Genomic DNA, 27,727 nt, shown 5'->3' with positions numbered 1-27,727 from the left:
CTACACACACACCATTCAGACCACGGCCAGCTGCAGGGAGACCCGTGAGATGCCCAAGACACACGCTACCGTTCACCGCCTGGGCACGCCTCGGCACGGACTGCTCTCAGGCTAGGAAGCCGGGGGGAGGGGGTGGACCAGGCACCCAGGGTCACCCTGTCCTTTTACCCAGGTCTGCCTGGCTGTATTGGAGAGACTGCCCCAGCTCCGCCCCCGGAGCAGCCACCCTGGCCCCACTGCCTCTCACTTCTGGGTAGAGGGGTGAATTGGGTCCAGATGGGGGTCTCTGGACTTACTCTCGGCATCCTTGTTGCTGGTCTCGGGGAGCTGGAGGGCCCGGCGGACCTGCTCCGAGGCCTCCTCTGTGCTCTCGAGTGGCGCCGGGGTGCTGGGTTCTAAGAAGAGGCAGACTGTGGGCGCGGGCGCACAGCTTCACGGGGCCCAGGGCCGCCCACCTGCTCCTCAGCTGCTTCTGCCTCCAGCTGCAGGGGTGTCCCTCGTGGGCCTGGCCTTTAGCTTGGTGGTGCGGGTGCCCCCATAGCTGTTGGTTCCTGTGGCCACCGCACTGCCTCCCATGGGAGGCCCACCCCACCCTGCTCTTGCCGGCCAGGCCCCGCCAGAGGGGGAGGCCTGGGTTACACGTGCCTCCCTCTGTAGCTCAACCTGCCGCCCCCTTCTCCCTCCACCCTTGCGCCCTGGGGGCCACGCTGCCCCCTCCTCCTCCCCCTCGACGGCCTGTGCTTTCGGGTATTTTTATCTGTTCTTTTAGCTGTACCTGCCATGAACCTGGTGTGCCCCAAGTCTCACCTCGCCCAGACACCTTGCCCTGCCTCTGCTTCCCCGCCCACCACACGGCAGGGGCCCCTCTGCTGCCCCCTCACTGGTTCCCCAGGTGTGCATGCTGCTCCCAGGCCGTTCCCACCACAGCTCCTCATCCCTCTCCCCACTGCACACCCTTGCCCCAAACCCCCTCCCACCCCATCCCCCCGGCGCTGGGAACGCTGTCACTAAGCTGGGGGATAGCCTTTTTCTGGGGGTCCCAGAAGGGTGGGCTCCAAGCCTTTCAGGTCTCCAGCCTCCAGTGACGGGGTGGGCGGGGGCTGCCCCTCACCTGGTGACCAGGCTGGGAAGGGCCGGGTACCCCCATCTGCCTTGGTGCTACCAGCTCAACCTTGCCAGGTGCAGTGACAGGTGGCCGTGCCCTGTGAGTGGGTCCAGGTGGGAGGCTGGGGACCTGCTCCAGGGACCCTGCTGGTCTGGGCCTGAGCAGGACGGAGGGCAGAGGCTCTGCCCCAGGACACGACCCCTAAACACCAGGGGAGGCCTGCCCAGCCCTGTTAGAGGTGGGTTTCGCCCTGTGGCTGTGGGCGGGGCTGTGCCGCTGGCCCCACGACCACACGTGGAGCAGCCTCTGCCGTGTGCAGAACAGAGCTGAGTGGCAGGCAAGCTCCCAGAGTGCCTCGGGTCCTTCTTTAACAATATTTTTGTCTTCACTCCACTTGCTCCTGAGGGAAAGGCCCCTTGTGCCTGCCCCCTGCTGTGGGCCTGTGCCGACCCGGAGCCCAGAGCCTCACTCACAGCTGCGGTGTTGGGCCCGGGTCTCAAGGGCCTGGCCCCTCACCACATTGGGCCGGGGGCTGGGTGAGCGTGGCAGAGGCCACCTAGGGGGTATTGGCGGGGGGGGGGGTGCAGCACTCACCGGGTTTCTCGGGGACGGATCTGCTGGGCGAGCCCCCGAACCTGGCACTCACTCGTCCTCTGCCGTCCACGAGCTCCGAGAACCTGCAGAGAGGCTGGGTCGTCACACAGCCAGGCCCCACCTCAGGGCGACAGAGCCTCGGGCCGGGGCGTGTACCTGGGGGGCTGGGTGGGCGTCTTGAGGGCGCCGTGGTCACTGAGTAGCCGCAGCTCCGACAGCTGCAGGGGGGGTGGTCTGTTTCTGAGCACCCGTGGGTGGTGTCCTCCCTGGGGCCAGCGTCTGTCGGGGCCATCCCTGGGCACTGCGAAGCAGGTGGGAGGCAGGGGAGTGGCCACAGGGCTGGCCCCTGCTGCACGGGGGACACAGCAGGTGTGGAGCCCCTGCCCCTTGCCGGCCGCCCACCACGGCCCTTCTGAGGAGCTGTGTGTGACACAGACATGAGCTGGCCTGGGGGTCTCGAGGTGGGCCCAGCAGCCCCCTCACCCAGGTGCCCGTCTGCAGGTGGGGCCAGCCATTTAGAGCTGTGGCAGGAACTCTGCAGCTCTGCTCGCCAGAGAGCCTTCTGGGTGCCTCCAGCCCCACACATGAGCCCCCTTCACTCTGTGCCCTCACCTTGCTCACTCGGTTGTACCTGACCAATCAGGGGCTCACAGGGAGGCCCCGCCCACCGCCCGCTCCTGTGTGGAGGGTGTGGGTGTGGGGGGCTGGGAACAAGTGGGAGCGTGAGGGGACCAGGAAAGGCTGGGACTGGTGGGAGCCTCCCCCGACCTGGGGCCACCCTGCCCTGCCCTCCCCCGACCTGGGGCCACCCTGCCCTGCCCTGGCACTGCCTGGGGCCACCCTGCCCTGCCCCGGCTCCGCCTTGCCCGGCTGGGGCCCTCCCTCCCCATCCTTATACCCCACTGCTGCACGTCCCGGACAAAGCCTCTCCCCAGCGCTGCGTGAGCTTTGAGGTTGCAGGGAGCTGGCAGCAGCCTCTGCCCTTGGGATAGGCCGGGTCCTTTGCAGGCCCGGCTGGAGCCGCCCTGTGTGTCTTCCTGACCTCCTGGAGACCCCCTCCTGAGGCCTCCTGGCCCCGTCTCCCACACCAGCCCTGGTGGGTGGTGCTGCCTGCTCTGGCCGCTCCCTTTGGGGCCACGCCCACCCTCCTTGGGGTCCGCTGAAGGCCCAGTGGGGCCCTGCACTCTCACTCGGGGCTGCCCCCCGTGTTAACACAAGGCCCGTGATTGGCTGTCCATGTCCTGTGGGCAGCATGGCCCACGCCAGGTGAGGGTCCCAGGAAACAGGGTGACCCCTCTGCTCAGGACGAGGCCACCGCCTCCCTCAGAGAGGGGCCGGGCTGGCGCCCTGCCAGTCGCCTACCAGCCATCGGCATGGCCAGGCCAGCACTCACAGGTGACGATGTACAGGTGTGCAGGGTCGCTGTGCAGCTGGCCCTGCTCTGAGCTCTGCACGGCTGTCACAGAGAGCTGGTGCCGCCGCCCGGGCAGGAGGTCCCGCACCGTGTAGGATGTCAGCTTCCCGCTGGGGACGTAGCGGCTCTTGGTGCTCTGGCTGGTGGTCACGTTGATGACGTAGGCCTCCAGCGAGGCGCCTGCCGTGTGGGCGTCCCAGACCAGGTGGGCGGAGGTGGCCGTGACCCGGGAGGCGGTCAGGTTTGCTGGAGGCAGGGGCCCTGGACAGGCATGGGGGGGGGAGAGCAGGACATAGGGGACCTGAGGCAGGCAGCTGAGGCCCAGCAGCCGGGGCTGCGTCTCACTGCCCTGGCCGCGGGTCCCGCTCGCCTGGTGGAGCCCACAGGTCCTCAGCCTCGTGCCCTCGGAGCTCACTTTCAGTCCCCAGACCCCCTGAGCCTGACTGCACAGACTGTCCCCAGGACCTGGGCGAGGCGCCCAGTGCCAGGCCCCTGCCCCATGGGCCTTCCTCCCCCATGTGCCTTGCCCAGGTGTGCCCTGCCCATGGCTGAGCTCCTGTCTAAGCCTCCACTTCTCACAGATCCACCTGCACCTCCCCTGTGCACTGACCTCAGGGCCCTGTCCACTTGCTGGGGAGGGGGCGGGGGCCGGGAACCCCAGTGAGTTAGCCAGAGTGGACTGCTCTGTGGTCTAAGAGAGCCTGGACGGTGTGGGCATCCTCGGCCCAGCACACTCCGCGGCCTCTTGGTCAGTGTGTGGCAGGAGGCTGTGGAGGAGCTGCCTGGAGCCTTTGGGTGTCCCTAGCAGGGGCCCCAGTCTGGGGAGGCCAAGGGCTGGCATTCTGGCACCGTGGACGTGGTGGGGAATGGAGGGCTCCAGAGCCAGGCCCTGCTGCTCTACTCACGGGTCCACACGTGCACTGGTGCTGAGGCCAGGCTCTCGGTGGGGGGCTCCTCTCCGCTGGGCCCACTGAGAGTGGTCACCTGGACAGTGTATCTCCTCCCGGGCAGCAGAGCCCTGCGGGGGCAGAGGGAGTGCACTGGGAGTCGGGCCCGGGCCAGCTCCGCTGTCAGACCATGGCTCCCTGAGCAGGGTGCGACCTGGCGGGGTCCAGGCCGCCTGCTCGGGGCAGAGCGTGGCCCTCAGCCTCTGTGCTCCTGGCAAGGGAGCCGTTCCACCTCGAGTCATTCTTTGAAAGTGGCTAGGATGTAAACCCCAGAGTCGCAGCCATGTTTCAAAGACAGGGTAGAGGATTCTGGGAAGCAGCAGGGCGATGGGCACTGCACCCACAGTCGGCTGATGGTTGCTTTGGACTCCCCCGAAGCCTTGGGAACAGCCGAGGGAGGCTGGGGTTGCACAGCAGGGAGCTGTCCATCAGTTCAGCTCCTGCCTCCTGGGGCGGCCTGCACTCAGCTTGCAGGAGCCGGGGTGGGCTGCAGAGCCCCAGCACAGAGGTGCGGCCACAGCAGGGCTGCTGTATGTGGCCGTGCCACCCCACAGGAGTCCAGAGGGCTGGTCCCCCCTCCTGCCAGCACTGCCTACCTGCTCCAAGCAGGAGCCCAGAACTTCCTCTGGTTGGCGCCCACCCCGCAGGGTCTATCCTGGGCCCTGCCCGTCGCCACCGCCCGCCACGCCCCCTGGCACTTCCGTCAGTGCTGTCAAGGCCCCTGTCCCTCACTGCAGCCTGGTAAGGAGCCAACGCAGGGCTGAGACCGCCAGGGCCCCCTCACCCCCCTGGGGGAAGCCAAGTGGACACGTGGGGACCCCCACCCCCGGCTCCTCCTCTTACCCGAATGTGAGCCTGTCCACACTCCTGTCCACCTCAGTGGCCTGGGCCTCAGAGGCCTCAGGGTGCTGGATGGACACTCGTACCCTGCTGACCGTGGCGTGATGCATCCGGTGCAGCGCCCAGCGTACTGAGATGGCACTGGCCGTCACGTTGGTGACCTCGAGGCCCTCGACAGGGCGGGGTCCTGGGGGACAGCGGCTGATCAGCACAAGCTGGCACCTCCTCCGGCAGGCAGGCAGTCACAGGGCAGCCCCCAGCCCCAGTGTAGCTGTGACAGCGACATGCTGGGGACAGGGCCCTTCCTGAGACAGGCCAGCCAGGCCACCCCTCTCTGTGCTGGCTGTGCCAGCTTCATACAGGTGTGGTCTGGGCAGTGCAGTGCTGGACCTGGAGGGGGGGGCTGCAGAGGGTGCTCAGACACCCAGGGAGGGGGACTGCTGCGGGGCTGGGTAGGGGCCGCCCCCAGACCAAGGGAGCCCGCAGGGCAGTCCTCGGCTCTCCGTGGCACAGTGCCCCAGCCTGGATGGCGGTCCCTCTCCCGCCAGTCCCCCTGCTTCCTTCTGACCCCTTCCAGGGTGGGCTCAGTGCCCCCGCTCCTCTGCTCCCACTGCCCCCGAGTGTGGCCCAGCCTCCCGCTGGCTGGGGGTGCTGGGTGTCAGGTGGCCTTGCCCCTGTCCCCTTTGGCCTGAGAGGCCTGCGTGACTCCACTGAGCGGGCTCTGCCATCCTGAGGTCCTCATCCTGGCCCTCGACGTGCTCAGCGTGGACACGCGGTGTCCCCAGAGCTGCGGAGCTCCTGTTTGCTGCACCACACGCCTGTTCCAACCCCCGGGGAGGGCCCGCCGACTGCACTGCTGCTTCCCCGGCCACAGTGCCAGCGCCTTGACTCCTTCCTCGCTCCCTCTTCCCTGCCCCCGCTCCACCGGTCACCCCCTGCAGCCCTGGCGGACGCGAGCTGGGCTCTGCTCCCACGGGGCCAGCTCCCTGTCCGCCCATGGCCTGTGCTGGGGTTCTCCTCCCCCACTCCCTTCCTGTCCACACCCCTTGCCTCCCCCTCTGTCTCCTCTCATGGTCCCTGTGGCCAAGCCCTCATCCCTCACTACTCTGTCCTATTACAGCCACCGCCGCTGGCCTCTGGGACCCTCCTTGCCAGCCCCCGGGCTCCTGGCCCACCCCCCTCGGCCCAGAGTCCTGGTCCTCAGTCACATCTGGCTCCGGCTTCCGTGGCTCCTCTGAAGAGCTGGACTCTGGCTGTGGGATGCGAGGCCGCGCCCCGAGAGCTGCGCCAGTGATGGCCACGCCCCCGAGCCCGGCCCCAGAGGCCCAGGCAGCAGCTGGGGTTTTTGCTTGAGGCCCTTCAGCGTGGATCCTGCCGCGTGCCCACTGCTCGGGACCCTCCGCCGGCCTCGTGTTTCCCGTCCCCGGGCCTGCTGTCCTCTGCGGGCTCCTCCCTCCCGGCCTCTCTGTCCTTTCCGCTGTGCCCCAGGCAAGGCCTCTCTGCGACACTCACGCGTGCGGGCCAGCAGCACGGCGGGCCGGCTGATGTCGTTCTTGTTGTTGGTGTTTCGCTTGACCGAGAAGACGGAGATGTTGTAGGCCCGGCCCGCGGCCAGGGCCCGGAGCTGGTGTGAGGAGCGGCGCCTGTCCACGAAGTCCGTGCGGCGGGAGGAGCCGTCGGCCAGGGCGTAGGTGACCGCATAGCCGTCCAGCATCTGCCTGGCGGCCGAGCCCTCGGGGGGGCTCCAGGAAATGGAGACCCCACTCTCTTCTACTCTGTCTACCTTGAGGGCCGTCGGTGGGAACAGCTCTTCGGTGTTCCATCAAAACACAGAGGAAGGGGGGTGGTCAGCTGTCGGCCACGGAAGCCCCCGCTCCGGGCACATCTCGCCCGGGCCCGGCTTCTGGGACCTGCTGTGCCGAGCAGCGTGGACAGAGAGCTCCCGCCTGCCCCTCACCCCTGCCCCCAGCCCTGCTTCTCGGGTAAGGAGCCGGGCGAGCAGCGGCCTGTGTCCCCCACCGCGGGCCCCCTGCGGCCTCACCCTTGGCGCAGTCCTGGCCCGTGTAGCCCACTTTGCAGGTGCAGCTGTAGGACCTGTTGCTGGCCAGGCAGTAGCCGCGGCCCCCGCAGGGGCTGGAGAAGCAGGGGTCACTCGCTGAGGGGAGGGGTAGCAGCAGTGAGCACGAGCCTCGCAGGCTGCCCACTCGGGCAGGTCCTTGCTCCGGGGGCACCGGGCCCTTCCTGTGGGGCGCAGGTACTGGCGACTCCCACCAGCAGCCCCTCCACTCCACACAGGACCCTCAGCCCAGACGGCTCAGGTACCCCCACAGCACCGACCGGGAGATGGGGTCAGCTGGCCAGGGGAGAGGTGGTTCCAGAGAGCGGCTGGCACTAGGGGTGATGGGTGGGGCTCCCCTGCAGGCCAGTGGTTAGGAGGCCTCGTCCCAAGTCCCCCTGAGGCTGACAGGGGACAGTGCTTGGGGGTGGGGGCCAGGGGGAACAGGTGTGACGTGGGGATATGTGGAGCTTGGCCTGTCTGGGGACAGCAAGGCCCGTGGGGGCAGTCCTGCGGCTGTGGTCTGGGCGCAAGCTGCTGGGGGGTGAGCACGGTATGGTCATGGGGACCAAGCAGACTGGAGAGGGCCACTGGCCCTGAGAGGGACGGCCCCGCCCCTACCTGTCTCGCAGTGGTAGCCGAAGAAGCCTTCCGGGCAGACGCACAGGTAGGCCCCAGCGCCGTTCTCACAGCGCCCTCCGTGCTGGCAGGGGCTGCAGGCACAGGCGTCCACCTCTGCAGAACACCCAGAGGGTCGGCCCCACGGCAAGGGGGCAGTCTGGGGGGGGGGGGAAGGGCAGAGGCCAGCGGGGCAGTGGGCCAGCCTCCCAGCCTGCGGGGCCTCCAGCAGGGCACACAGGAGCCTCCACCCCGCTCTGACCTCTGACCCAGGCTTCGCACTGGGTCCCCTACCTGTCTCACAGTGGACTCCCGTGAAGCCTGCCGGGCACTGGCAGAGGAAGGCCCCGGGGAGGTCCCTGCAGGAGCCACCGTTTGTACAGGGCTGGGCTCGGCACTCGTCCGTGTCTGCACAGGGAGGTGTCGCTGGCTCAGGGGCACAGGCACCCCCGCTGGTCCTGTGTGACATCGCCCCCGCCCCTGCCGCCAGCCCACACGTGCCTCGCCCCCAAGGCAGGCAGACCCCCACCCCGGCCACTGCCGTGCTGTAAGCTGCAAGGCTTCCCTAGACCACCACTGGATGTGGCTTCCGCCCTGTCCTCCTGGGAACCAGCACCTCTGCCTCATGGCGGTGAGCCCTGCAAAGGCACGGGCTGGGGGCGGGGGTGCAGAGCCGCTGGCAGCACTGGGCCAGCAGTCAGAAGCTGGGACCAGGCTTCTCTGCCTACCCCCTCCGCCTCTGAGCCAGAACCCTCAGTCCTGGACGCGGGAGCCTGCATGGGCTTGAGGGAGCAAGCACTGGGCAACCTGGCTGTCCAGGCGCGTGTCCGGGAGGGCGTGCCCAGTGTCCCCGGGTCACCTTACCCAGTTCACAGTGGATGCCCTCGTACCCTCTGGTGCAGAGGCACAGGTAGCCGGCGATGCGGTCCTGGCAGGAGCCCCCGTGCAGGCACGGCTGGGACTGGCACTCGTCCATTTCTGAGGCCAAGAACAAAGCGGTGCGTCTCTTACTGAGCCACATCGCGACGGGCACGCGAGCCGCACAGGAGTCTCCCGTCTCCACCCGGGGCTTGGAGGAGCCGGAAACCAGGGCTGAGCACCTCTGGAGGGGAGGGAGGGCAGCGGCCGTGCAGGGACGCCGTGGGAATTCACGGCACCGGCTCTGAGGTGGGCAGGGGGCCTCTGACAGCTGCGCTCAGCATGTGGGGCCTGACAGTCGTGTTTGCAGCGGTGCGTCTGGGGCCAATCTTTAGTTTCAAAAGATTCAGCACAGGGTTATTCTAAACTGGGGGCTGTGCTCCTGAACCCAGAGGTTTAACTGTAGGAGAGTGGACTGCACCAAGTGTGGGACCGACAGGCCCTGGCGCTCGCCTGCCCCCTCCCTGCCGGCACCTGCCCCACAGCGATTCCTCTTCACAAGTAGGGTTAAAAACGGAGCGAGTGCTGAGCGACACAGGGCTTCGTCCTGGCTGTTGACGAGCCTTCCTGGACACGGCGGTGGGGGCTGGCTCGGTCCCCGTGAACGAGGGGCACCCTGGGGTCTGCACCCTGGGGTCTGTCGCACGCACCTCCACCTGCTCAGGGGGCGTGGGGCAGGTTCTGGAATGTTCGCTACTACAGAACGTGCTGCTGTGTGCATTCTTCCTTTTTTTTTATTTGACAGGCAGAGTGGACAGTGAGAGAGAGAGACAGAGAGAAAGGTCTTCCTTCTGTTGGTTCACCCCCAAAATGGCCACTGCTGCCGGTGTGCTGTGCCAATCTGAAGCCAGGGGCCAGGTGCTCCCTCCTGGTCTCCCACGTGGGTGCAGGCACCCAAGCACTTGGGCCATCCTCCACTGCCTTCCCACAGCAGAGAGCGGGACTGGAAGAGGAGCAATCGGGACTAGAACCGGCGCCCATATGGGATGCCCGCGCCGCAGGTGGAGGATTAACCAAGTGAGCCACGGCGCCGGCCTGTGCATTCTTCCTTGTGCACGTTTTCCTCAGGTTTCTGCCGGGAGTGCAGCTGCGGGACACAGGTTATCACTCGAGCGGTCAGCGCCCCTCAGTCCGGGGTCCAGAATGCCCAGGCCTGGCGGCTGGAGGCACCTGTCGTGTGTCTGTGTGCGCGCCCGAGGGCCGCCTGCCCACGCGCCCCTCGCCGGGCTGCGCGGCTTCCTCTCCTTCCGACTCACTGGAGCGCTTTGCAGAATCGGAGCCACTGCTGTGTCCGTCTGCTCCGAGCGTACAGCTTTCATTTCCTTTTCTTCTTCACAGTGCCGGGGGCTAAGCTCCGATTTTGGCGTGTTCAAATCCGTCCGTGCGTTTCTCTTACAGAGCTTTTTATGGCTTAAGGAATCTTTCTCTCTCCCAAGGTCAGGAAGATATGCAGCTGTATTTTCTGTTCACATTGTCTATTTTTTTCTAAAGGAAAAAGCCACGAACGTTGGTCCATGTGGCAGTGGTCGCCGTGAGTGGTGAGCAGTGGGGCAAAGCTCCCGGGAACATTCCCTCGCTCCGAGGTTCTGGCTTTCACGTTTGCCTGAGACGATCCCACGCGTTCGCACGTCCACCGTGCTGCGGCAGGGGCTGCTTCCTTCCGTTTCCTCGTCCCCGTGGAGACGCGGCTGGCTCTGCACGCCGTCCCCGCTCCCGGGTCTCTTCTCCTCCCTCACTTGTTCCCCTTCTGTCTCGCGGCCCCACCCGGGGACCCGGCAGGGCGGTGCCGGAAGCAGTGAGACGTGGGCCTGGCCTTGTGCTGCCTGCCCTCACCGGCGTCCTGGGGGCTGTGGGTTGTGCTCGGGCGCCCTTTATCCGCTCCAGGAAGTCACCTCCTGCCCCGTGTACACAGAGTCTGCGATAAGGTGGAATCTGACGGCTGCCGTGTGTGCCGAGCGCGCCGACTTTCGATGCCGGGGCGGCCCGATCGTCCTCTGGACACAGCGCGGCAGCGTGTCTGTCTGTGTCCGCCAGGACGGAGGTTTGCAATTTCCTGCCCTGACAGGCGTGCACGGGCCGCACCGCCCCTCCCACACGGGCGCGGGGGCGCAGTCCGTGGGCACTGCAGGGATCCGGTTCTTGGCAATGTGGTAAAATGCACCCATGTTGGGCCTGGTGTTTCTTTGTGCAGACTGTGTCAGCTGCGGCTCGTTTCTGGGGGTGACGACGAGGCCGTGTAGACGGCCTTTGTTAAGTCTTTCTATGAACAGTGCGTCCACTCCTCCGGACTTCAAATCCAGCTGCTGGCAGCTCCTGGTGCCTCCGTCAGCTCAGCGGCACAGCCCACATGCGAGGCCTGGGTTCAAGTCGCAGCTCCACTCCTGGTCCCACCTTCCTGCTAAGGCAGACCCCCCTGGGAACAGCTCAAGAAGCTGGCTTCCTGGCCCCTGGCTTGGCTGTCACCGGGCCCTTGTGGGCATCTGGTAGTGAGCCAGTAGATGCGAATCCTCTCTGCCTGTCTCTGTCTTTGAAATAAACAAAATAAATACAAACCTAGGGGCCAGCGTTGCGGTGGTAAAGCCGCCACCTGCCGCGCCTCCATCCCATATGGGCGCCGGTTGGCGTGGCGGCTGCTCTGCCTCTGGTCCGCCTCCCTGCGGATGCGCCTGGGAAGGCAGCAGACGGCTCAGGGATCTGGTCCCTCACCACAGGGAGACCCGCATGAGACTTCCGGCTCCTGGCCGCAGCCTGGCCCGGGCCCAGCTGTTGTGGTCATTTGGAAGGTGAACCAACAGATAGAAGACCTCTCTCTGCCTCAACTCTGCTTTTCAAATAAATAAAATCTTAAAAAAAAAAAAAAAAGTAAATGGGGCCGGTACTGTGGCACAGCGGGTTAAAGCCCTGGCCTGCGGTGCCGACAACCCATATGGGCACCGGTTCTAGTCCCGGCTGCTTCTCTTCCAATCCAGCTCTCTGCTGTGGCCTGGGAAAGCAGTAGAAGATGGTCCAAGTCCTTGGGCCCCTGAACCCGTGTGGGAGACCCGGATAAAATTCCTGGCTCCTGGCTTCAGATCGGTGCCGCTCCGGCTGTTGTGGCCAGTTGGGGGAGTGACCCATCAGATGGAAGACCTCTCTCTCTCTCTCTCTGCCTCTCCTCTCTCTGTGTAACTCTTTCAAATAAATAACTAAACCTTAAAAAAAAGTAAAAAACTGAAATTTAGCAGCATATCCTGTTGGTAGTAATGACTTGCTTCTTGTGCGTGGCCCGGCGGACGAATTAGCTCACGGTGCTCTCCCGGTCTTTCCCCTCCCTGCCGTGGTTTTTGGCTCTTTAACTGCTCTGGGAGAAGCGGCTCAGAGCCTCCCCGGGTGCAGCTGCATACGTCCAAGGCCCAGGGAGCCGGTGCTTCTGCGCTGTGCGGAGGCTTGGGTCAGACGCCGCTGCCTCTCGCAGTGAGCTAACCAGCTGCTTCTAGCTCGGGCTCTGCGCGTCCCGATCTGTGTCCGCCTGGTGCTGTTCCTGACGCTGTTCTGAGACCGTGCGTCCGTGTGTGGCAGGTGTCTCAGGACGGCACGGGCTTGTTTTGTGGGGCACTCACAGTGTTTCCCGTGGAGTTTGGGCCGCTTGTGTCTGCTGTATTTTTTTCTATCATAATTCTTTCTAATCAATATCTGTGGTGAGCTGTGCTGGCGGGGTCCTTCCTGCCCCGGTCTGTGATAGTCTCACATTTCAGCAGGGCTCTGCGGCCCTCCACCCTGTCCGCGGCGGCCGGACCTGGGGATTAACCCCGTGCTCCAGTGTCCACTTGTGGTCTCCTGTCCTTCTCTCCTTTTGGGCTTAAAGATTTATTGATTTATTTATTTGAGAGGCAGAGTTACAGAGAGGGGGAGAGACAGAGACAGAGGTCTTCCATCCTCGGGTTCACTCCCCAGATGGCCGCAACAGCCGGACCTGGGTTGATCCGAAGCCAGGAGCCAGGAGCTTCTTCTGGGCCTCCCATGCAGGTGCAGGAGCCCAAGGACCTGGGTCATCTTCTACTGCTTTCCCAGGCCATAGCAGAGAGCTGGACCAGAAGTGGAGCAGCCGGGACTAGAACTGGCACCCATTTGGGATGCTGGTGCCGCAGGCAGAAGCTGAACCCGCTTCGCCGCAGCGCCGGCCCCACCCTCCGCTATTGGTCACCTGTTGTCTCAGTGCTGGCCCCTGCGTTTGCTTCTTTCTGAGGACTTCAAAGCGACCCTTCAGCTCACTGTATCTGTTTATAAACTCTGTTTGTTGTTCCAGTTAGTTCAGTTTCTGATCTTATTTCCACTGCCATTGTTAATGATTTGCTGATCCTATTTTATAGGAGCAATGTCATGTTGACTTTTATTTGTCATTTTACACTGTATCATATAAAATACTGTGACTGTTTTATATTGTTAGTCCACCTGCTATTGTAGTAGTGCATGTTGTTTGGACTTCCCGCTGTCCTCTCTCTCTCTCTCTGAGTGGCTGTACTTCCCGCTGTCCTCTCTCTCCGAGTGGCTGTACTTCCCGCTGTCCTCTCTCTCTGAGTGGCTGTACTTCCCGCTGTCCTCTCTCTCTGAGTGGCTGTACTTCCCGCTGTCCTCTCTCTCTCTCTGAGTGGCTGTACTTCCCGCTGTCCTCTCTCTCTCTCTGAGTGGCTGTACTTCCCGCTGTCCTCTCTCTCTCTCTCTGAGTGGCTGTACTTCCCGCTGTCCTCTCTCTCTCTCTCTGAGTGGCTGTACTTCCCGCTGTCCTCTCTCTCTCTCTGAGTGGCTGTACTTCCCGCTGTCCTCTCTCTCTCTCTCTGAGTGGCTGTACTTCCCGCTGTCCTCTCTCTCTCTCTCTCTGAGTGGCTGTACTTCCCGCTGTCCTCTCTCTCTGAGTGGCTGTACTTCCCGCTGTCCTCTCTCTCTGAGTGGCTGTACTTCCCGCTGTCCTCTCTCTCTCTCTCTGAGTGGCTGTACTTCCCGCTGTCCTCTCTCTCTCTCTCTCTGAGTGGCTGTACTTCCCGCTGTCCTCTCTCTCCGAGTGGCTGTACTTCCCGCTGTCCTCTCTCTCTGAGTGGCTGTACTTCCCGCTGTCCTCTCTCTCCGAGTGGCTGTACTTCCTGCTGTCCTCTCTGAGTGGCTGTACTTCCCGCTGTCCTCTCTCTCTCTCTCTCTCTGAGTGGCTGTACTTCCTGCTGTCCTCTCTGAGTGGCTGTACTTCCTGCTGTCCTCTCTGAGTGGCTGTACTTCCTGCTGTCCTCTCTGAGTGGCTGTACTTCCTGCTGTCCTCTCTGAGTGGCTGTACTTCCCGCTGTCCTCTCTCTCTCTCTGAGTGGCTGTACTTCCCGCTGTCCTCTCTCTCTGAGTGGCTGTACTTCCCGCTGTCCTCTCTCTCTCTGAGTGGCTGTACTTCCCGCTGTCCTCTCTCTCTGAGTGACTGTACTTCCTGCTGTCCCCTCTCTCTGAGTGGCTGTACTTCCCGCTGTCCTCTCTCTCTGAGTGGCTGTACTTCCCGCTGTCCTCTCTCTCTGAGTGGCTGTACTTCCCGCTGTCCTCTCTCTCTCTCTGAGTGGCTGTACTTATCGCTATCCCCTCTCTCTCTCTCCCTTTCTCTGAGTGGCTGGTCCTACGCTTTGGCTTAGGCAGTCCCCCTGCAGTTATGTTCCTGGCTCCACATCACCAGTGGCTTTGATTGAAGGGGGTCAGGACCAAGCTCCTGGGCACAGATGGGGTGGTGCTGAGGCACTGTCTCTGGATCTCCACTCTTCCATGGCCGCGTTCTAATCTAGGTTCTGACCCCACAGCTCCTCCAGGGTTGTGGTGCGTGTGGGGTTTCCTGTTGTAACGTGGTTCTGATTCCGCATGTCTTCTGTGGCTGTCGTGTGTGTGGGTTTCCTGTTCGGATTCTGCCGGTCTGGCTGGGGCCAGGGTAGGAGGGGCCGTGAGCTTGGATCTGCCAGGACCCTGCCTTTGGGCTACTACCTGCGGGGGGTTCTGTGGTGTTTGACCACACTGTGGGTTACTCTGAGGGGCGGGAAGACTCGCTAATGCCCAGAGCCCAGTCGGAGACTGAGGGGACCCTGGTGTGGTCACCCACCCCGCCCCCAGGGACCCACAGAATCACCGAGGCACTGGGGAGGCTCACTCCAGACACCTTGCGGCTGGCAGACGCGGGTGAGGCTGGGGGCGCTCAGACTGTAGCCGCGGTCACAGGTGTACAAGGCCACCGAGCCCAGCCGGGTGCCGTTGAGATGCAGGGTCGCGTGCTTCACCTCGTCGGGGGGGCCGCAGTCCACCTCTGCAGGGCACAGCAGCCTGTCCCACATGGTGGGCACCCGTCCAGGCCCAGCACCGCCCTCCCCAAGCAGAGGGTGCCTGCTTCTGGGATGGGCCGTCCTGCAGCTTCCTCCTGGGCCCCGGTGCTGCCCAGCCCGCACGCCGGCCCCCGGACCTCTTACCCGCCTGGCACCGGCGCCCCGTGTACCCTGGCTGGCAGTGGCAGGAGAAGTCTGTGCCCAGGTCCCTGCAGGTGCCCCCGTTCACGCACGGGCTCCGGAAGCAGGGGGAGGGGGCTGCGGAGACGAAGAGGGTCACAGTGGCTGTGCCTTCACTGGGAGCTTTCGGGCTGTTTGGGGCCCCGGCTCCCTGCACCCAGCTCCACCTCCACCCCTCCGGGGCCTGGGCGTGCCCTGGCCTGCCCACTCTACCTATCTCACAGTGCCTCCCGGAGAAGCCAGGCGGACAGTCACACTTGTATTTGCCGATGTAGTGGAAGCAGGTGCCACCGTTGTGACAAGGGCCAGAGGCGCACGAGTCTGGCTTCCCTGGAATCACAAGGCAGCCAGCAGGGTCAGGGGTCATGGCTCACGGCCTTCCCCGGTGTTTCAGCATCCCAGAGCTCGGGGCCCTCGTGAGAATGGTCCTGAGAAGCCACGTGCCGTGGCCGGGTTAGGGGTCGGGGTGTCCGTCACGGCCTGACTGCCCGCCCCACTTCACCCAGGCTGATCAAGGCGGCTCAGGGCCCCGCGACCCCCGGGGTGCTGGGGGCCCACCGATCTCACAGTGCCTCCCGGTGAAACGGTAGGGGCAGCTGCACTGGTACTGGCCGCCTGCCTCCTTGCACGTGCCCCCGTTCCGGCAGGGCCCCGAGCTGCACAGGTGTGGCCGGGCTGTGTGGAAGCAGACAGAGGCGGTGAACCGGGCGCACGTCTTCTCGGTTCTCGGGCCTGCGGTCACCAGCGGCAGCCAGGGCACTGCTTCAGAGCGCATGGAGGCACAGTGCTGCTGGCTGGAGCCGGCAGCCGCCGGGAGAACATGCCTGCTCCCGGGCACGTGACGGGCCCTGGTGCCGCTCCTCGCCCCGTCAGGTTTAACAAGGCCCGCGTTCAGCACCGTGACTCTGTCTGGAAAAAGCTGAGCAGGAAATGCAACCTACAGGGAGGCAAGCAGACGCAGTGGCGAAAGTGGGAGGAGCTAGGATCAGCCAGGGCCAGGGCCAGGGAGGCGGCCAGTGGAAGCGGACAGCAGAGAGCATGAGTGAGAGGGTGTGGGAGGCGCCCACCCTGCGCCACGCCCCCCCTCCCCGCAGGTGCCCGCCTGCCTTTCTCGCAGTGTTGGCCGTGGAACCCTCGCGGGCACTCGCACGTGTAGGAGTCTTCGTGGGCGTCACAGGAGCCTCCGTTGAAGCAGGGGTCCGAGTCGCAGGGGGACGGCAGGGCTGGGGGCAGAGGGCGGGCCTGCAGCAGGTGCCACGCCCCAGAGCGCACCGCCAGGGCCACCTGACTTGGGTCCCCCCAGGGTTGAGTCCTCGCCTGGGCAAGGAAGCCGCTTCCCGGGGAAGAGGCGGCACTGGGCGGGTCTAGAGCGGCCCGGGATGAGCGGCACTGGGCGGGTCTAGCGCGGCCCCGGATGAGGCGGCACTGGGCGGGTCTAGTAGTCTGCTCTACCTGGCGCAGCACCTCCACTGTAAGCATCACCAGCGTGCAGGTGACTGCCCCCCTGCGCCCGGGTCAATACCATGTGCAGGGGCCTCACCCTGTGTGCAGGCGTGTGGGGTGTGCATGGTGTGTGGGGGCCTCACCCCATGTGAACAGTGTGTGGGGTGTACATGGTTTGTGGGGGCCTTGCCCCGTGTGCATGACGTGTGGGGGCCTCGCCCCGTGTGCACGGCGTGTGGGCCCCCCCCCGTGTGCACGGCGTGTGGGGGCCTCCCCCCGTGTGCACGGCGTGTGGGGGCCTCGCCCCGTGTCATGGTGTATGGGGGCCTCCCCCCGTGTGCATGGCGTGTGGGGGCCTCCCCCCATGTGCACGGCGTGTGGGGGCCTCCCCCCGTGTGCACGGCGTGTGGGCCCCCCCCGTGTGCATGGCGTGTGGGGGCCTCCTCCCGTGTGCACGGCGTGTGGGGGCCTCCTCCCGTGTGCACGGCGTGTGGGGGCCTCCTCCCGTGTGCACGGCGTGTGGGGGCCTCGCCCCGTGTCATGGTGTATGGGGGCCTCGCCCCGTGTGCATGGCGTGTGGGGGCCTCCCCCCGTGTGCATGGCGTGTGGGGGCCTCCCCCCATGTGCATGGCGTGTGGGGGCCTCATCCCGTGTGCACGGTGTGTGGGGGCCTCTCCCCGTGTGTGTGGCGTGTGGGGGCCTCGTCCCGTGTACATGGCATGTGGGGGCCTCCCCCCGTGTGCACGGCGTGTGGGCCCCCCCCGTGTGCACGGCGTGTGGGGGCCTCCCCCCGTGTGCACGGCGTGTGGGGGCCTCCCCCCGTGTGCACGGCGTGTGGGGGCCTCCCCCCGTGTGCACGGCGTGTGGGGGCCTCCTCCCGTGTGCACGGCGTGTGGGGGCCTCCCCCCGTGTGCACGGCGTGTGGGGGCCTCCCCCCGTGTGCACGGCGTGTGGGGGCCTCCCCCCGTGTGCACGGTGTGTGGGGGCCTCGCCCCGTGTGCACGGCGTGTGGGGGCCTCGCCCCGTGTGCACGGCGTGTGGGGGCCTCCTCCCGTGTGCACGGCGTGTGGGGGCCTCGCCCCGTGTGCACGGTGTGTGCCTGTCGTAGTGCTTTCCCCCACCGGCCTCCGGGAGTGGAGCGGGAGCGTCAGGCGAGGCTGTGGGGAGCGGCCCCGGCAGGTGCCTGCTTGCTCAGACGACTGCTCCACCTCACCGCTGCTCGCTCTGAGCACGGGGCTGCGTGCCGGGGCACTCACGGTGGCTGACGTTGTGGTCGGTGTGGCAGACACAGAGGTAGGTCCCGCCGTACTCCATGCAGTAGCCGCCGTCCGGGCACTGGGTGTTCACATTGCAGGGCGTGGCTGTGACTTCTGCAGACAAAGATGGCGCTGCTGAGCCCCGGTCTTCCTGGAACACTGTGTGAAAACCAGCTACAGGCCAGGCGTGGCAGGCGTGGGCGTGGCCCCGGCCCTGCGTGGACGGCGTGGGCTTGAAACACCAGTGAATCTGCTGCTTCCTCTTGGTCCCAGCCCCAAGCCACGCCTCCTGCCTGGTTATGGGGGTGCCCTCTCCACTGGCCCTGGCACCTACCAAACTCACAGAGGAGCCCGAAGAACCCCGGGGGGCACTGGCAGAGGGTGGTGTTGGCGCCCAGGCAGCGGCCTCCGTTGCGGCACTCACAGTCTTCGGGGGCGTCTGCCACAGAGAGAGGTGCATGGGCCTCCTGGGGCACTGCTGGGGCCCCCGCCACCCCCAGCACACAGCCCCTGCTGCCCACGCACCTTCCCTGCAGTGCGGCCCCACGAAGCCCTGGGGACACGCGCACACATAGCCCTGCTCCGCAGCCACGCAGGTGCCCCCATGCTGGCAGGGGGCCGAGAGGCAGGCGTCAGGCGCCGGGCGGCTTCCTGTGAGAACGGGAGGGGTCAGCAGCGCCCGCGCAGCGCCGGTCTTCACCTCCGTCTCGGCCAGGTGGGCCTGGAGCCAGACGCTGCTTCCCTGTGGCCCTGCACCTCAGCACCTCCTGCGCCCCTTGGGGTGAGAAGAATGGGGCCCCCGGGGCACGCCCAGGGCTCACTCCTGCCCCAGCATTCCCGGGGTCAAATGCCTGGGACTTCCCAGTTACCTGTCCGTGGCTGACCTCTGGTCTCGTGGTGCCGTGGTCAGAAAACACAGCTTCAAACGTCCCGAGCCCAAGCACGGCCTGGCGTGGTGAGGCCACGAGCCCTCGAGGAGGGCGAGGGCGGCGTGAGTGGCAGAGGCCAGGCCACGCCCCCGGGGCCTCCCTGCCTGCCTGGCCAGCGTCCGGGGCCTGCTCCTCCTGTGCCTCTGTCCGCTTCGGCCCATCTCTGAGACACGTCAGCAGGTGTGCTGGTGGGTGCTGCTGCGTCCGCTCCATGAACTGAGCCCTCCACCCGCACCAGCCCTGCCTCACCCGCGAGTATAACTGTCACCTCAGCAGAGCCACTCCGGCCCCTCAGTCTGCCAGCTTAGCACTTGAACAAACGTTTAAAACCTATGTATCTATTGGAAAGGCAGAGATACAGAAGGGGGAGGGAGGAAGGGGAGAGAGAGAGAGAGAGAGAGAGAGAGAGAGAGAGAGAGAGAGGCTCGCATCTGCTGGCTCACTGCCCAAATGCCCACAGTGGCCAGGCTGGGCCAGGCTGAAGCCAGGAGCCAGGAGCCAGGAGCTTGTTCTGGGTCTCCCACGCAGGTGCAGGACCCAGCACTGGGACCATCTTCCACTGCTGTCCCAGGCCATTCGTGGGGAGCTGGATGGGAAGTGGAGCAGCTGGGACTTGAACCGGCGCCCATGTGGGATGCTGGAGCCACAGCACCAGCCCCCAAATCCTCCTCAACCCTCGGATCTTGGCAGTTTGCCCGCGGCCTGGGTCTGAGTCCTCTCGCGTGGAGGAGTCTGGCTGCGCCCCTATGCACCTGCCTGGTGCCCTCCCTGCTCTGCTGCCTGGCGCGGGCATGCTGGCGCCGCCGCCGCGCCTTCCTCACACCGAACGGCCTTGGTTTCTCGTCGGGCTCCCTGGCCTGGCCTTCTGCGGTGTCAGACCTGCCACTCCCAGCGCACACGTGTGTTTCATGCCTGCAAGTTCCAGCAAGCTTCCCCGTCCCATGTTCTCCCAGCGGTCCTGTACACTGAGCGCATCCGTGGCGGGAGAGCAAACCCCACGCCTGCAGACTCTGTCCTCTGTCCCTTCCGGCACCTGCCGCCTCTGCTCCACCATGGCTTAGTGCTTTGTCTATGGCGGATTCTGGGGTCTGGGTCTGTGACACACCCACTGCACTGCTGCTACAGCATGTGGGGGTCTGCTGTGTCACCCACTTAGCCCTGGGGCGCACCTGACCCAGCACCACTTTTCACATTTGCTCTGTGGTCCAGACCAGTGTTGTTCAGCAGGGACCTGTCCCGCTCTGGAAGGCCGGCCTCCTGAGAGCTACGCCCACTGTCGGCCCTGGGCGTGCCGAGCCCCTCCACACTGGCCACCGGGAGCAGGCCCTGGGAGCACCCAGCCCTCCACACTGGCCACCGGGAGCAGCCCTGGGAGTAGGCCCTGGGAGCACCCAGCCCTCCACACTGGCCACTGGGAGCACCCAGCCCTCCACACTGGCCACCAGGAGCAGGCCCTGGGAGCACCCAGCCCTCCACACTGGCCACCGGGAGCACCCAGCCCTCCACACTGGCCACCGGGAGCAGCCCCTGGGAGCACCCAGCCCTCCACACTGGGCACCGGGAGCAGCCCTGGGAGTAGGCCCTGGGAGCACCCAGCCCTCCACACTGGCCACTGGGAGCACCCAGCCCTCCACACTGGCCACCGGGAGCAGCCCTGGGAGCACCCAGCCCTCCACACTGGCCACCGGGAGCACCCAGCCCTCCACACTGGCCGCCGGGAGCAGCCCTGGGAGCACCCAGCCCTCCACACTGGCCACTGGGAGCACCCAGCCCTCCACACTGGCCGCCGGGAGCAGGCCCTGGGAGCACCCAGCCCTCCACACTGGCCACCGGGAGCAGCCCTGGGAGTAGGCCCTGGGAGCACCCAGCCCTCCACACTGGCCACTGGGAGCACCCAGCCCTCCACACTGGCCACCAGGAGCAGGCCCTGGGAGCACCCAGCCCTCCACACTGGCCACCGGGAGCACCCAGCCCTCCACACTGGCCACCGGGAGCAGGCCCTGGGAGCACCCAGCCCTCCACACTGGCCACCGGGAGCAGCCCTGGGAGCACCCAGCCCTCCACACTGGCCACCGGGAGCACCCAGCCCTCCACACTGGCCGCCGGGAGCAGGCCCTGGGAGCACCCAGCCCTCCACACTGGCCACTGGGAGCACCCAGCCCTCCACACTGGCCGCCGGGAGCAGGCCCTGGGAGCACCCAGCCCTCCACACTGGCCACCGGGAGCAGCCCTGGGAGTAGGCCCTGGGAGCACCCAGCCCTCCACACTGGCCACTGGGAGCACCCAGCCCTCCACACTGGCCACCAGGAGCAGGCCCTGGGAGCACCCAGCCCTCCACACTGGCCACCGGGAGCACCCAGCCCTCCACACTGGCCACCGGGAGCAGGCCCTGGGAGCACCCAGCCCTCCACACTGGCCACCGGGAGCAGCCCTGGGAGCACCCAGGCCTCCACACTGGCCACTGGGAGCAGCCCTGGGAGCACCCAGCCCTCCACACTGGCCACCGGGAGCAGCCCTGGGAGTAGGCCCTGGGAGCACCCAGCCCTCCACACTGGCCACTGGGAGCACCCAGCCCTCCACACTGGCCACCAGGAGCAGGCCCTGGGAGCACCCAGCCCTCCACACTGGCCACCGGGAGCACCCAGCCCTCCACACTGGCCACCGGGAGCAGGCCCTGGGAGCACCCAGCCCTCCACACTGGCCACCGGGAGCAGCCCTGGGAGTAGGCCCTGGGAGCACCCAGCCCTCCACACTGGCCACTGGGAGCACCCAGCCCTCCACACTGGCCACCAGGAGCAGGCCCTGGGAGCACCCAGCCCTCCACACTGGCCACCGGGAGCACCCAGCCCTCCACACTGGCCACCGGGAGCAGGCCCTGGGAGCACCCAGCCCTCCACACTGGCCACCGGGAGCAGGCCCTGGGAGCACCCAGCCCTCCACACTGGCCACCGGGAGCACCCAGCCCTCCACACTGGCCGCCGGGAGCAGCCCTGGGAGCACCCAGCCCTCCACACTGGCCACTGGGAGCACCCAGCCCTCCACACTGGCCGCCGGGAGCAGGCCCTGGGAGCACCCAGCCCTCCACACTGGCCACCGGGAGCAGCCCTGGGAGTAGGCCCTGGGAGCACCCAGCCCTCCACACTGGCCACTGGGAGCACCCAGCCCTCCACACTGGCCACCAGGAGCAGGCCCTGGGAGCACCCAGCCCTCCACACTGGCCACCGGGAGCACCCAGCCCTCCACACTGGCCACCGGGAGCAGGCCCTGGGAGCACCCAGCCCTCCACACTGGCCACCGGGAGCAGCCCTGGGAGCACCCAGGCCTCCACACTGGCCACTGGGAGCAGCCCTGGGAGCACCCAGCCCTCCACACTGGCCACCGGGAGCAGCCCTGGGAGTAGGCCCTGGGAGCACCCAGCCCTCCACACTGGCCACTGGGAGCACCCAGCCCTCCACACTGGCCACCAGGAGCAGGCCCTGGGAGCACCCAGCCCTCCACACTGGCCACCGGGAGCACCCAGCCCTCCACACTGGCCACCGGGAGCAGGCCCTGGGAGCACCCAGCCCTCCACACTGGCCACCGGGAGCAGCCCTGGGAGCACCCAGGCCTCCACACTGGCCACTGGGAGCAGCCCTGGGAGCACCCAGCCCCTCCACACTGGCCGCCGGGAGCAGGTGTTCCAGCCCCGAGCTCTCAGAGTGGCTTGGCTCCCTGGTGTCCAGGGCTCTTCCCCACCACGTGATTTCACCCCGCCCGGGTCGCACCGGGGCCTCCCTTGGTCACACCGGGGCCCTTGTCCCCATGTCGGGAGGGCCCTGCCCTCTGCTGCTGTGCCCAGCGGAACTTGACTCTGTCAACTCCGAGGGACAGCTGCACCCTGCCCCGCTGCCCACACAGGGCCTGGAGCCCTCCTCTCGGGGACAGCCGCCCGTGCTGGCCGACGGCTGACGGCAGGGGCTTCGGGGACTCTGTCTGCTTTTACGCTGTTGGCAGCAAAAGAAATTCCTGAAGCCGTTCATTCTTCTTGGCCAGAAGCGGAAGCCCGGACCCTCTGCCTTTGAAATCCCGTTCTTGGCCAACTTCCGGCAGCTCTGGCCAGGCCGCCGGTGTCTGTCCCGCAGGAGCCTGGCGCAGGAGCGGCGTGGGCTCTGCGTCCCGGGACTCGCCCGCCTGCAATACTGCCCTGCACAAAGCGTCACTTCCTCACAGACACCTTCTGGAGCGCGCCTGCTTTCTAGCCATGTGGACAGCGCCCGGGCGGGCTCTGCAGGGGCCCCACAGGCAAGGGGCCCTGGCCCTGCCACCGACTCAGGCGCAGGATGCACTTCTTGGTGTCGCAGGCTCATAGCTCTGAGGGGGCCGTCTTTAGCATCTGCCTGGGGAGAAGCCGTGCCCGCTGGCTCCAAAGCCCTCCGACACTAAAGCGCCCACGTGACCGCCTACTGCGGGCTGAGTCTCCAAGAGTGTGGGGAGGCACGGGAACCCCGCCCTCTGCCCTGCCCGGCGCAGGAAGGGCCCGGCCCCGACTCCAGGGCACGCAGCGCGAGCACTTGCCTGTCTCACAGTGGGGTCCCTCGAAGGGCTCTGGGCACGCACAGCTGTAGCCCCCGGCCAGGTCCACACAGGAGCCTCCATTCAGGCACGGGGCGGAGCTGCATTCGTCCACGTCTGGGGGCGGCAGAGGCGGGGGCTTGGCCAGCCTGCACCCGGCACTCGGCTGGGGCGAGAGCCTCACCCCGGGAGAGCCGCTCACCCGTCTCACAGGCAGCGCCCGTGTAGCCGGCCGGGCACACACACACCGCAGAGCCTCCGTCCTCCCGGCACTGTCCGCCGTGCTGACACTCGATGTCCTCACATGGGGATCGGGCTGCAGGCAGAGAGGAGCTGACTGGACGCTCGCCTGCCCCGCGCCAGCTCCCCCCACAGCGCGGGCGCCAGGCCGGGAGCTGGGCTGGCCAGGGAAGCCCTGTGGCCGCTCCACCTGGATTGGGTCTGGGGTCAGCAGGCCTGGGGGAGGGAGGAGGCGTGGGTGCTCCCGTGAGCTGTGAAGGGGAGCTCCACCCAGAATGGGGAGCAGTTGGTACAGGGACCCCCTGTGCCCGGGGCCCTGGCCGGCCAGAGTGGGGTGGGCAGGGCCCCTTGACCTGCCCCTGGCCCTCCCTGACCCTGGGCAGCCGGGAGGAGGGGGGAGGGGACATGCCACCTCCCTCCAGCCACATCACCTGTCTGGCCGTCAGCTCCTTCCAAAACCACCTCACCACAGGGAGCAGGTGGCCCTCCCTGGAGCTGCGGGCACAGGGGCCCTGCTCCTTGGCACAGGAAGGAGGGGGTGGTCCTGGGATCACCAGGAGGCGTGGCAGCGCTGCCCTTCTGCCTGACCTGCTCCAGGGTGCTTTCTGTGGGGCCCGGGGTCTGCACACACATGCCTGGACACTGCTGGGCTCCTGACACACACAGCAGGTGGCCACAGCTGCACCCGAGGGAGTCAGGGCCACCCACGCGGCAGACAGGCTTCAGTGTCGGCTCCAGGCCTTCTCGGGGTCACCCTTGGCTGTACTCTGCACCTGGGCGACACCTCTTGTGTTGCATGTGGCTGGGGAGCAGGGGCCCTCTGGGAGACTCTGCCCAACCCAAGTGGTGGCCCTCCATGGCCATGCTCAGGGTCCCTCCCCACAGGCCCCACGGGGTGCTTGCCGAGAGGGGGAGAAGACCCTGTGCCCCTGTTTTTCATGGCTGGGAAACCCCATCCCGGCCCTCATGCGGAGAACTTGTGGGAGAGCTAGATGGGAGCTGGTGGCCGAGGAGAGACCCTGTGTGTGGGCTGTGCCCAGCCCTGCTGTCTGTGGTGGGGACCAGGCAAGACCACGCCCCTGAGTCTGCACTGGACAGCCGAGGGGTCCCTGTGGTCACTCAGCTGAGAGCTCTCACACACGCGCCAGCCCACCCTGCCGGCTGGAAATTCTGCCTTGCTCTCCCCACACTTCCCTGCGGAATTTTACTCCGCCGTATTTCATGTACAAAGCTCACGGAGGCATTGAACTGGAGTTCCCTCCCGTGGAGACAGTGTGCACCGGAGCACTTCCCGTGGCCAGCAGCCTCTGAAAGGAGCTGCTTTCGTGGCCTGAGCCATCCACTGGTCGCCCTTGATGACCCACTGGCGCCTGCCAGTCTATGCTGTGATTGGCACAGGCCACGCCGCGCCCCTGGGGAAGCAGGTCTGGACGAGGGGGTCCTGAGTCTACCTTTCTCCTCCAGGGGGCGCTAACGGCAGAGAGTGGGCATCCCAATCTGAGGGCAGTGGCTTCGAGAGAGCTGGGCTCTTAGCTTTGGAGCCAAATCTGGGAAGGTGAATGGGGAGCGCTGTGGACGTGGTTCTCGGCACCGTGGACGTGGTTCTCGGCACCGTGGACGTGGTTCTCGGCACCGTGGACGTGGTTCTCGGCACCGTGGACGTGGTTCTCGGCACCGTGGACGTGGTTCTCGGCACCGTGGACGTGGTTCTCGGCACCACGGCCGGCACAGGGACAATAGGATGGGAACCACCAACCTATTGATCAGCCATGGGACTGAGAACAGAACTGGGAGGAAGCCAGGGAGGTGTGTGTGTGTGTGTGAATGGACATGTGTGTGTGAGGACATGGGTGTGTGTGGACACATGTATGTGAAGACATGGTGGGTGTGTGAGGACACGTGTGTGAGGGAGGACACGTGTGTGTGAGGGAAGACACGGATGTGTGTGTGAGGGAGGACACGTGTGTGTGTGGGGGAGGGAGGACATGATGTGTGTGGACACGTGTGTGAGGGAAGACACAGATGTGTGTGTGAGGGAGGACACGTGTGTGTGAGGGAGGACACATGTGTGTGTGAGGAAAGACACGGATGTGTGTGTGAGGGAGGACACATGTGTGTGTGTGGGAGGGAGGACATGATGTGTGTGGACACGTGTGTGTGTGAGGGAAGACACAGATGTGTGTGTGAGGGAGGACACGTGTGTGTGTGTGGGAGGGAGGACATGATGTCTGTGGACATTGTGTGTGAGGAAAGACACAGATGTGTGTGTGAGGGAAGACATAGATGTGTGAGGACATATGTGTGTGTGAGGGAAGACACAGATGTGTGTGTGAGGGAGGACACGTGTGTGTGTGTGGGAGGGAGGACATGATGTCTGTGGACATTGTGTGTGAGGAAAGACACAGATGTGTGTGTGAGGGAAGACATAGATGTGTGAGGACATATGTGTGTGTGAGGGAAGACACGGATGTGTGTGTGAGGGAGGACACGTGTGTGTGTGTGGGAGGGAGGACATGATGTGTGTGGACACGTGTGTGTGTGTGAGGGAAGACACAGATGTGTGTGTGAGGGAGGACACGTGTGTGTGTGTGGGATGGAGGACATGATGTGTGTGGACACGTGCGTGTGTGAGGAAAGACGGATGTGTGTGTGAGGGAAGACATAGATGTGTGAGGACATATGTGTGTGTGAGGGAAGACACGGATGTGTGTGTGAGGGAGGACACGTGTGTGTGTGGGAGGGAGGACATGATGTGTGTGGACATTGTGTGTGAGGAAAGACACGGATGTGTGTGTGAGGGAAGACATAGATGTGTGAGGACATGTGTGTGTGTGAGGGAAGACACGGATGTGTGTGTGTGAGGGAGGACACGTGTGTGTGGGGGAGGGAGAGCATGATGTGTGTGGACACATGCGTGTTGAGGAAAGACAGGGATGTGTATGTGAGGGAAGACATAGATGTGTGAGGACATGTGTGTGAGGGAAGACACGGATGTGTGTGTGTGAGGGAGGACACATGTGTGTGTGGGAGGGAGAGCATGATGTGTGTGGACACATGCGTGTGTGAGGAAAGACACGGATGTGTGTGTGAGGGAAGACATAGATGTGTGAGGACATGTGTGTGTGTGAGGGAGGAAACAGATGTGTGTGTGTGAGGGAGGACATGATGTGTGTGGACACGTGTGTGTGTGTGTGAGGGAAGACACAGATGTGTGTGTGAGGGAGGACATGTGTGTGTGTGTGGGAGAGAGGACATGTGTGTGGACACGTGTGTGTGTGAGGGAAGACACAGATGTGTGTGAGGGAGGACACGTGTGTGAGGGAGGACATGTGTATGTGGGGGAGGGAGGACATGATGTCTGTGGACACGTGTGTGTGTGAGGGAAGACACGGATGTGTGTGAGGGAGGACACGTGTGTGAGGGAGGACATGTGTGTGGGGGGGAGGGAGGACATGATGTGTGTGGACATGTGTGTGTGTGAGGGAAGACACGGATGTGTGTGTGAGAACATGTGTGTGAGGGAGGACACTGTGTGGGGGGGAGGGAGGACATGATGTGTGTGGACATGTGTGTGTGAGAGAAGACACGGATGTGTGTGTGAGGACACGTGTGTGAGGGAGGACACGTGTGGGGGCGAGGGAGGACACAGAAGTGCAGGGAAAGCTGCGAAGACTGAGGGGCTTCCCCAGGCTGCAGCGTGGGGTCTGCACCCCTGGCCACCCCGGCTCGCAGAAGTGAGTCTGATCCCGGCAGCCAGGTTCCTACACAGCACGGATGCTGCCCCCGACACGCGAGCCCGTGGGACCGAGCACAGGTACAGCCCACGCCAGCTCCGGTTCTGTCACCTGTTGTCTTTCTGTTTGCTGTGAAACTTGAGCTGTTCTTCATCCTCTAATTTCCAGAGTACAACTTGAAAATGTAACTGAGCCTCCCCATGAACACTGTGTGTGTGCAAGCACGCCAGCACCATGGAGCTGGCTGTGCAGGGGAGGGCGGGCAGCCATGCCCAGGAGCAGCCGGGTCGGGCACAGGCAGATGGGGGATGGTGCCTCTCCTGCCCCAGCATGAACCCATCTGACCCAGCAGCACCCATGCTCCCACCGGCCCCTGCTGCACCTCTGGCCCTGACCCTGGCTGTGCTGCAATGAGAAGGCCATGCCAAGATGGCCGCTGACAATGGAGCCTGCCTGGCAACAGGCTGTGATTGGTTAGGGCATAGACCGCCCCTTGACCGGATTGGCTGCCTTGGCTATGTAAGCTGCTGTACCAACTGAAATAAAAGAGTCTGCAGGCTGCTCGCCTCTGGCCCGCTTTCACCCGACTCC

General features: G+C 65.3%; 1 protein-coding gene across 1 annotated transcript in view; it reads right to left on the bottom strand.

Moving 5' to 3' along the window:
* Positions 1-27,727, bottom strand: part of SNED1 (sushi, nidogen and EGF like domains 1) — a 74,837-nt gene that overhangs the window by 26,426 nt on the left and 20,684 nt on the right. The window contains exons 7-27 of the mRNA XM_062194158.1: positions 23,365-23,478; positions 23,162-23,279; positions 18,208-18,329; positions 18,017-18,121; positions 17,683-17,796; positions 16,090-16,206; positions 15,542-15,658; positions 15,197-15,313; positions 14,948-15,061; positions 14,614-14,787; positions 8,439-8,552; positions 7,869-7,982; positions 7,578-7,691; positions 6,942-7,055; positions 6,413-6,709; positions 4,904-5,087; positions 4,019-4,131; positions 3,093-3,374; positions 1,856-2,000; positions 1,700-1,782; positions 297-395 (exon numbers count right to left, since the gene is read on the bottom strand). Of these exons, the coding sequence (XP_062050142.1) occupies positions 297-395; positions 1,700-1,782; positions 1,856-2,000; positions 3,093-3,374; positions 4,019-4,131; positions 4,904-5,087; positions 6,413-6,709; positions 6,942-7,055; positions 7,578-7,691; positions 7,869-7,982; positions 8,439-8,552; positions 14,614-14,787; positions 14,948-15,061; positions 15,197-15,313; positions 15,542-15,658; positions 16,090-16,206; positions 17,683-17,796; positions 18,017-18,121; positions 18,208-18,329; positions 23,162-23,279; positions 23,365-23,478 (2,871 nt within the window). The remainder of the gene's footprint in view (positions 1-296; positions 396-1,699; positions 1,783-1,855; positions 2,001-3,092; positions 3,375-4,018; positions 4,132-4,903; positions 5,088-6,412; positions 6,710-6,941; positions 7,056-7,577; positions 7,692-7,868; positions 7,983-8,438; positions 8,553-14,613; positions 14,788-14,947; positions 15,062-15,196; positions 15,314-15,541; positions 15,659-16,089; positions 16,207-17,682; positions 17,797-18,016; positions 18,122-18,207; positions 18,330-23,161; positions 23,280-23,364; positions 23,479-27,727) is intronic.

The sequence above is a fragment of the Lepus europaeus genome, chromosome 1, assembly GCF_033115175.1.
Source record: "Lepus europaeus isolate LE1 chromosome 1, mLepTim1.pri, whole genome shotgun sequence".
Lineage (NCBI taxonomy): Eukaryota > Metazoa > Chordata > Mammalia > Lagomorpha > Leporidae > Lepus > Lepus europaeus.
Note: the sequence above shows the minus strand (reverse complement) of the source record. Positions and strands in the feature narration are given on the sequence as shown.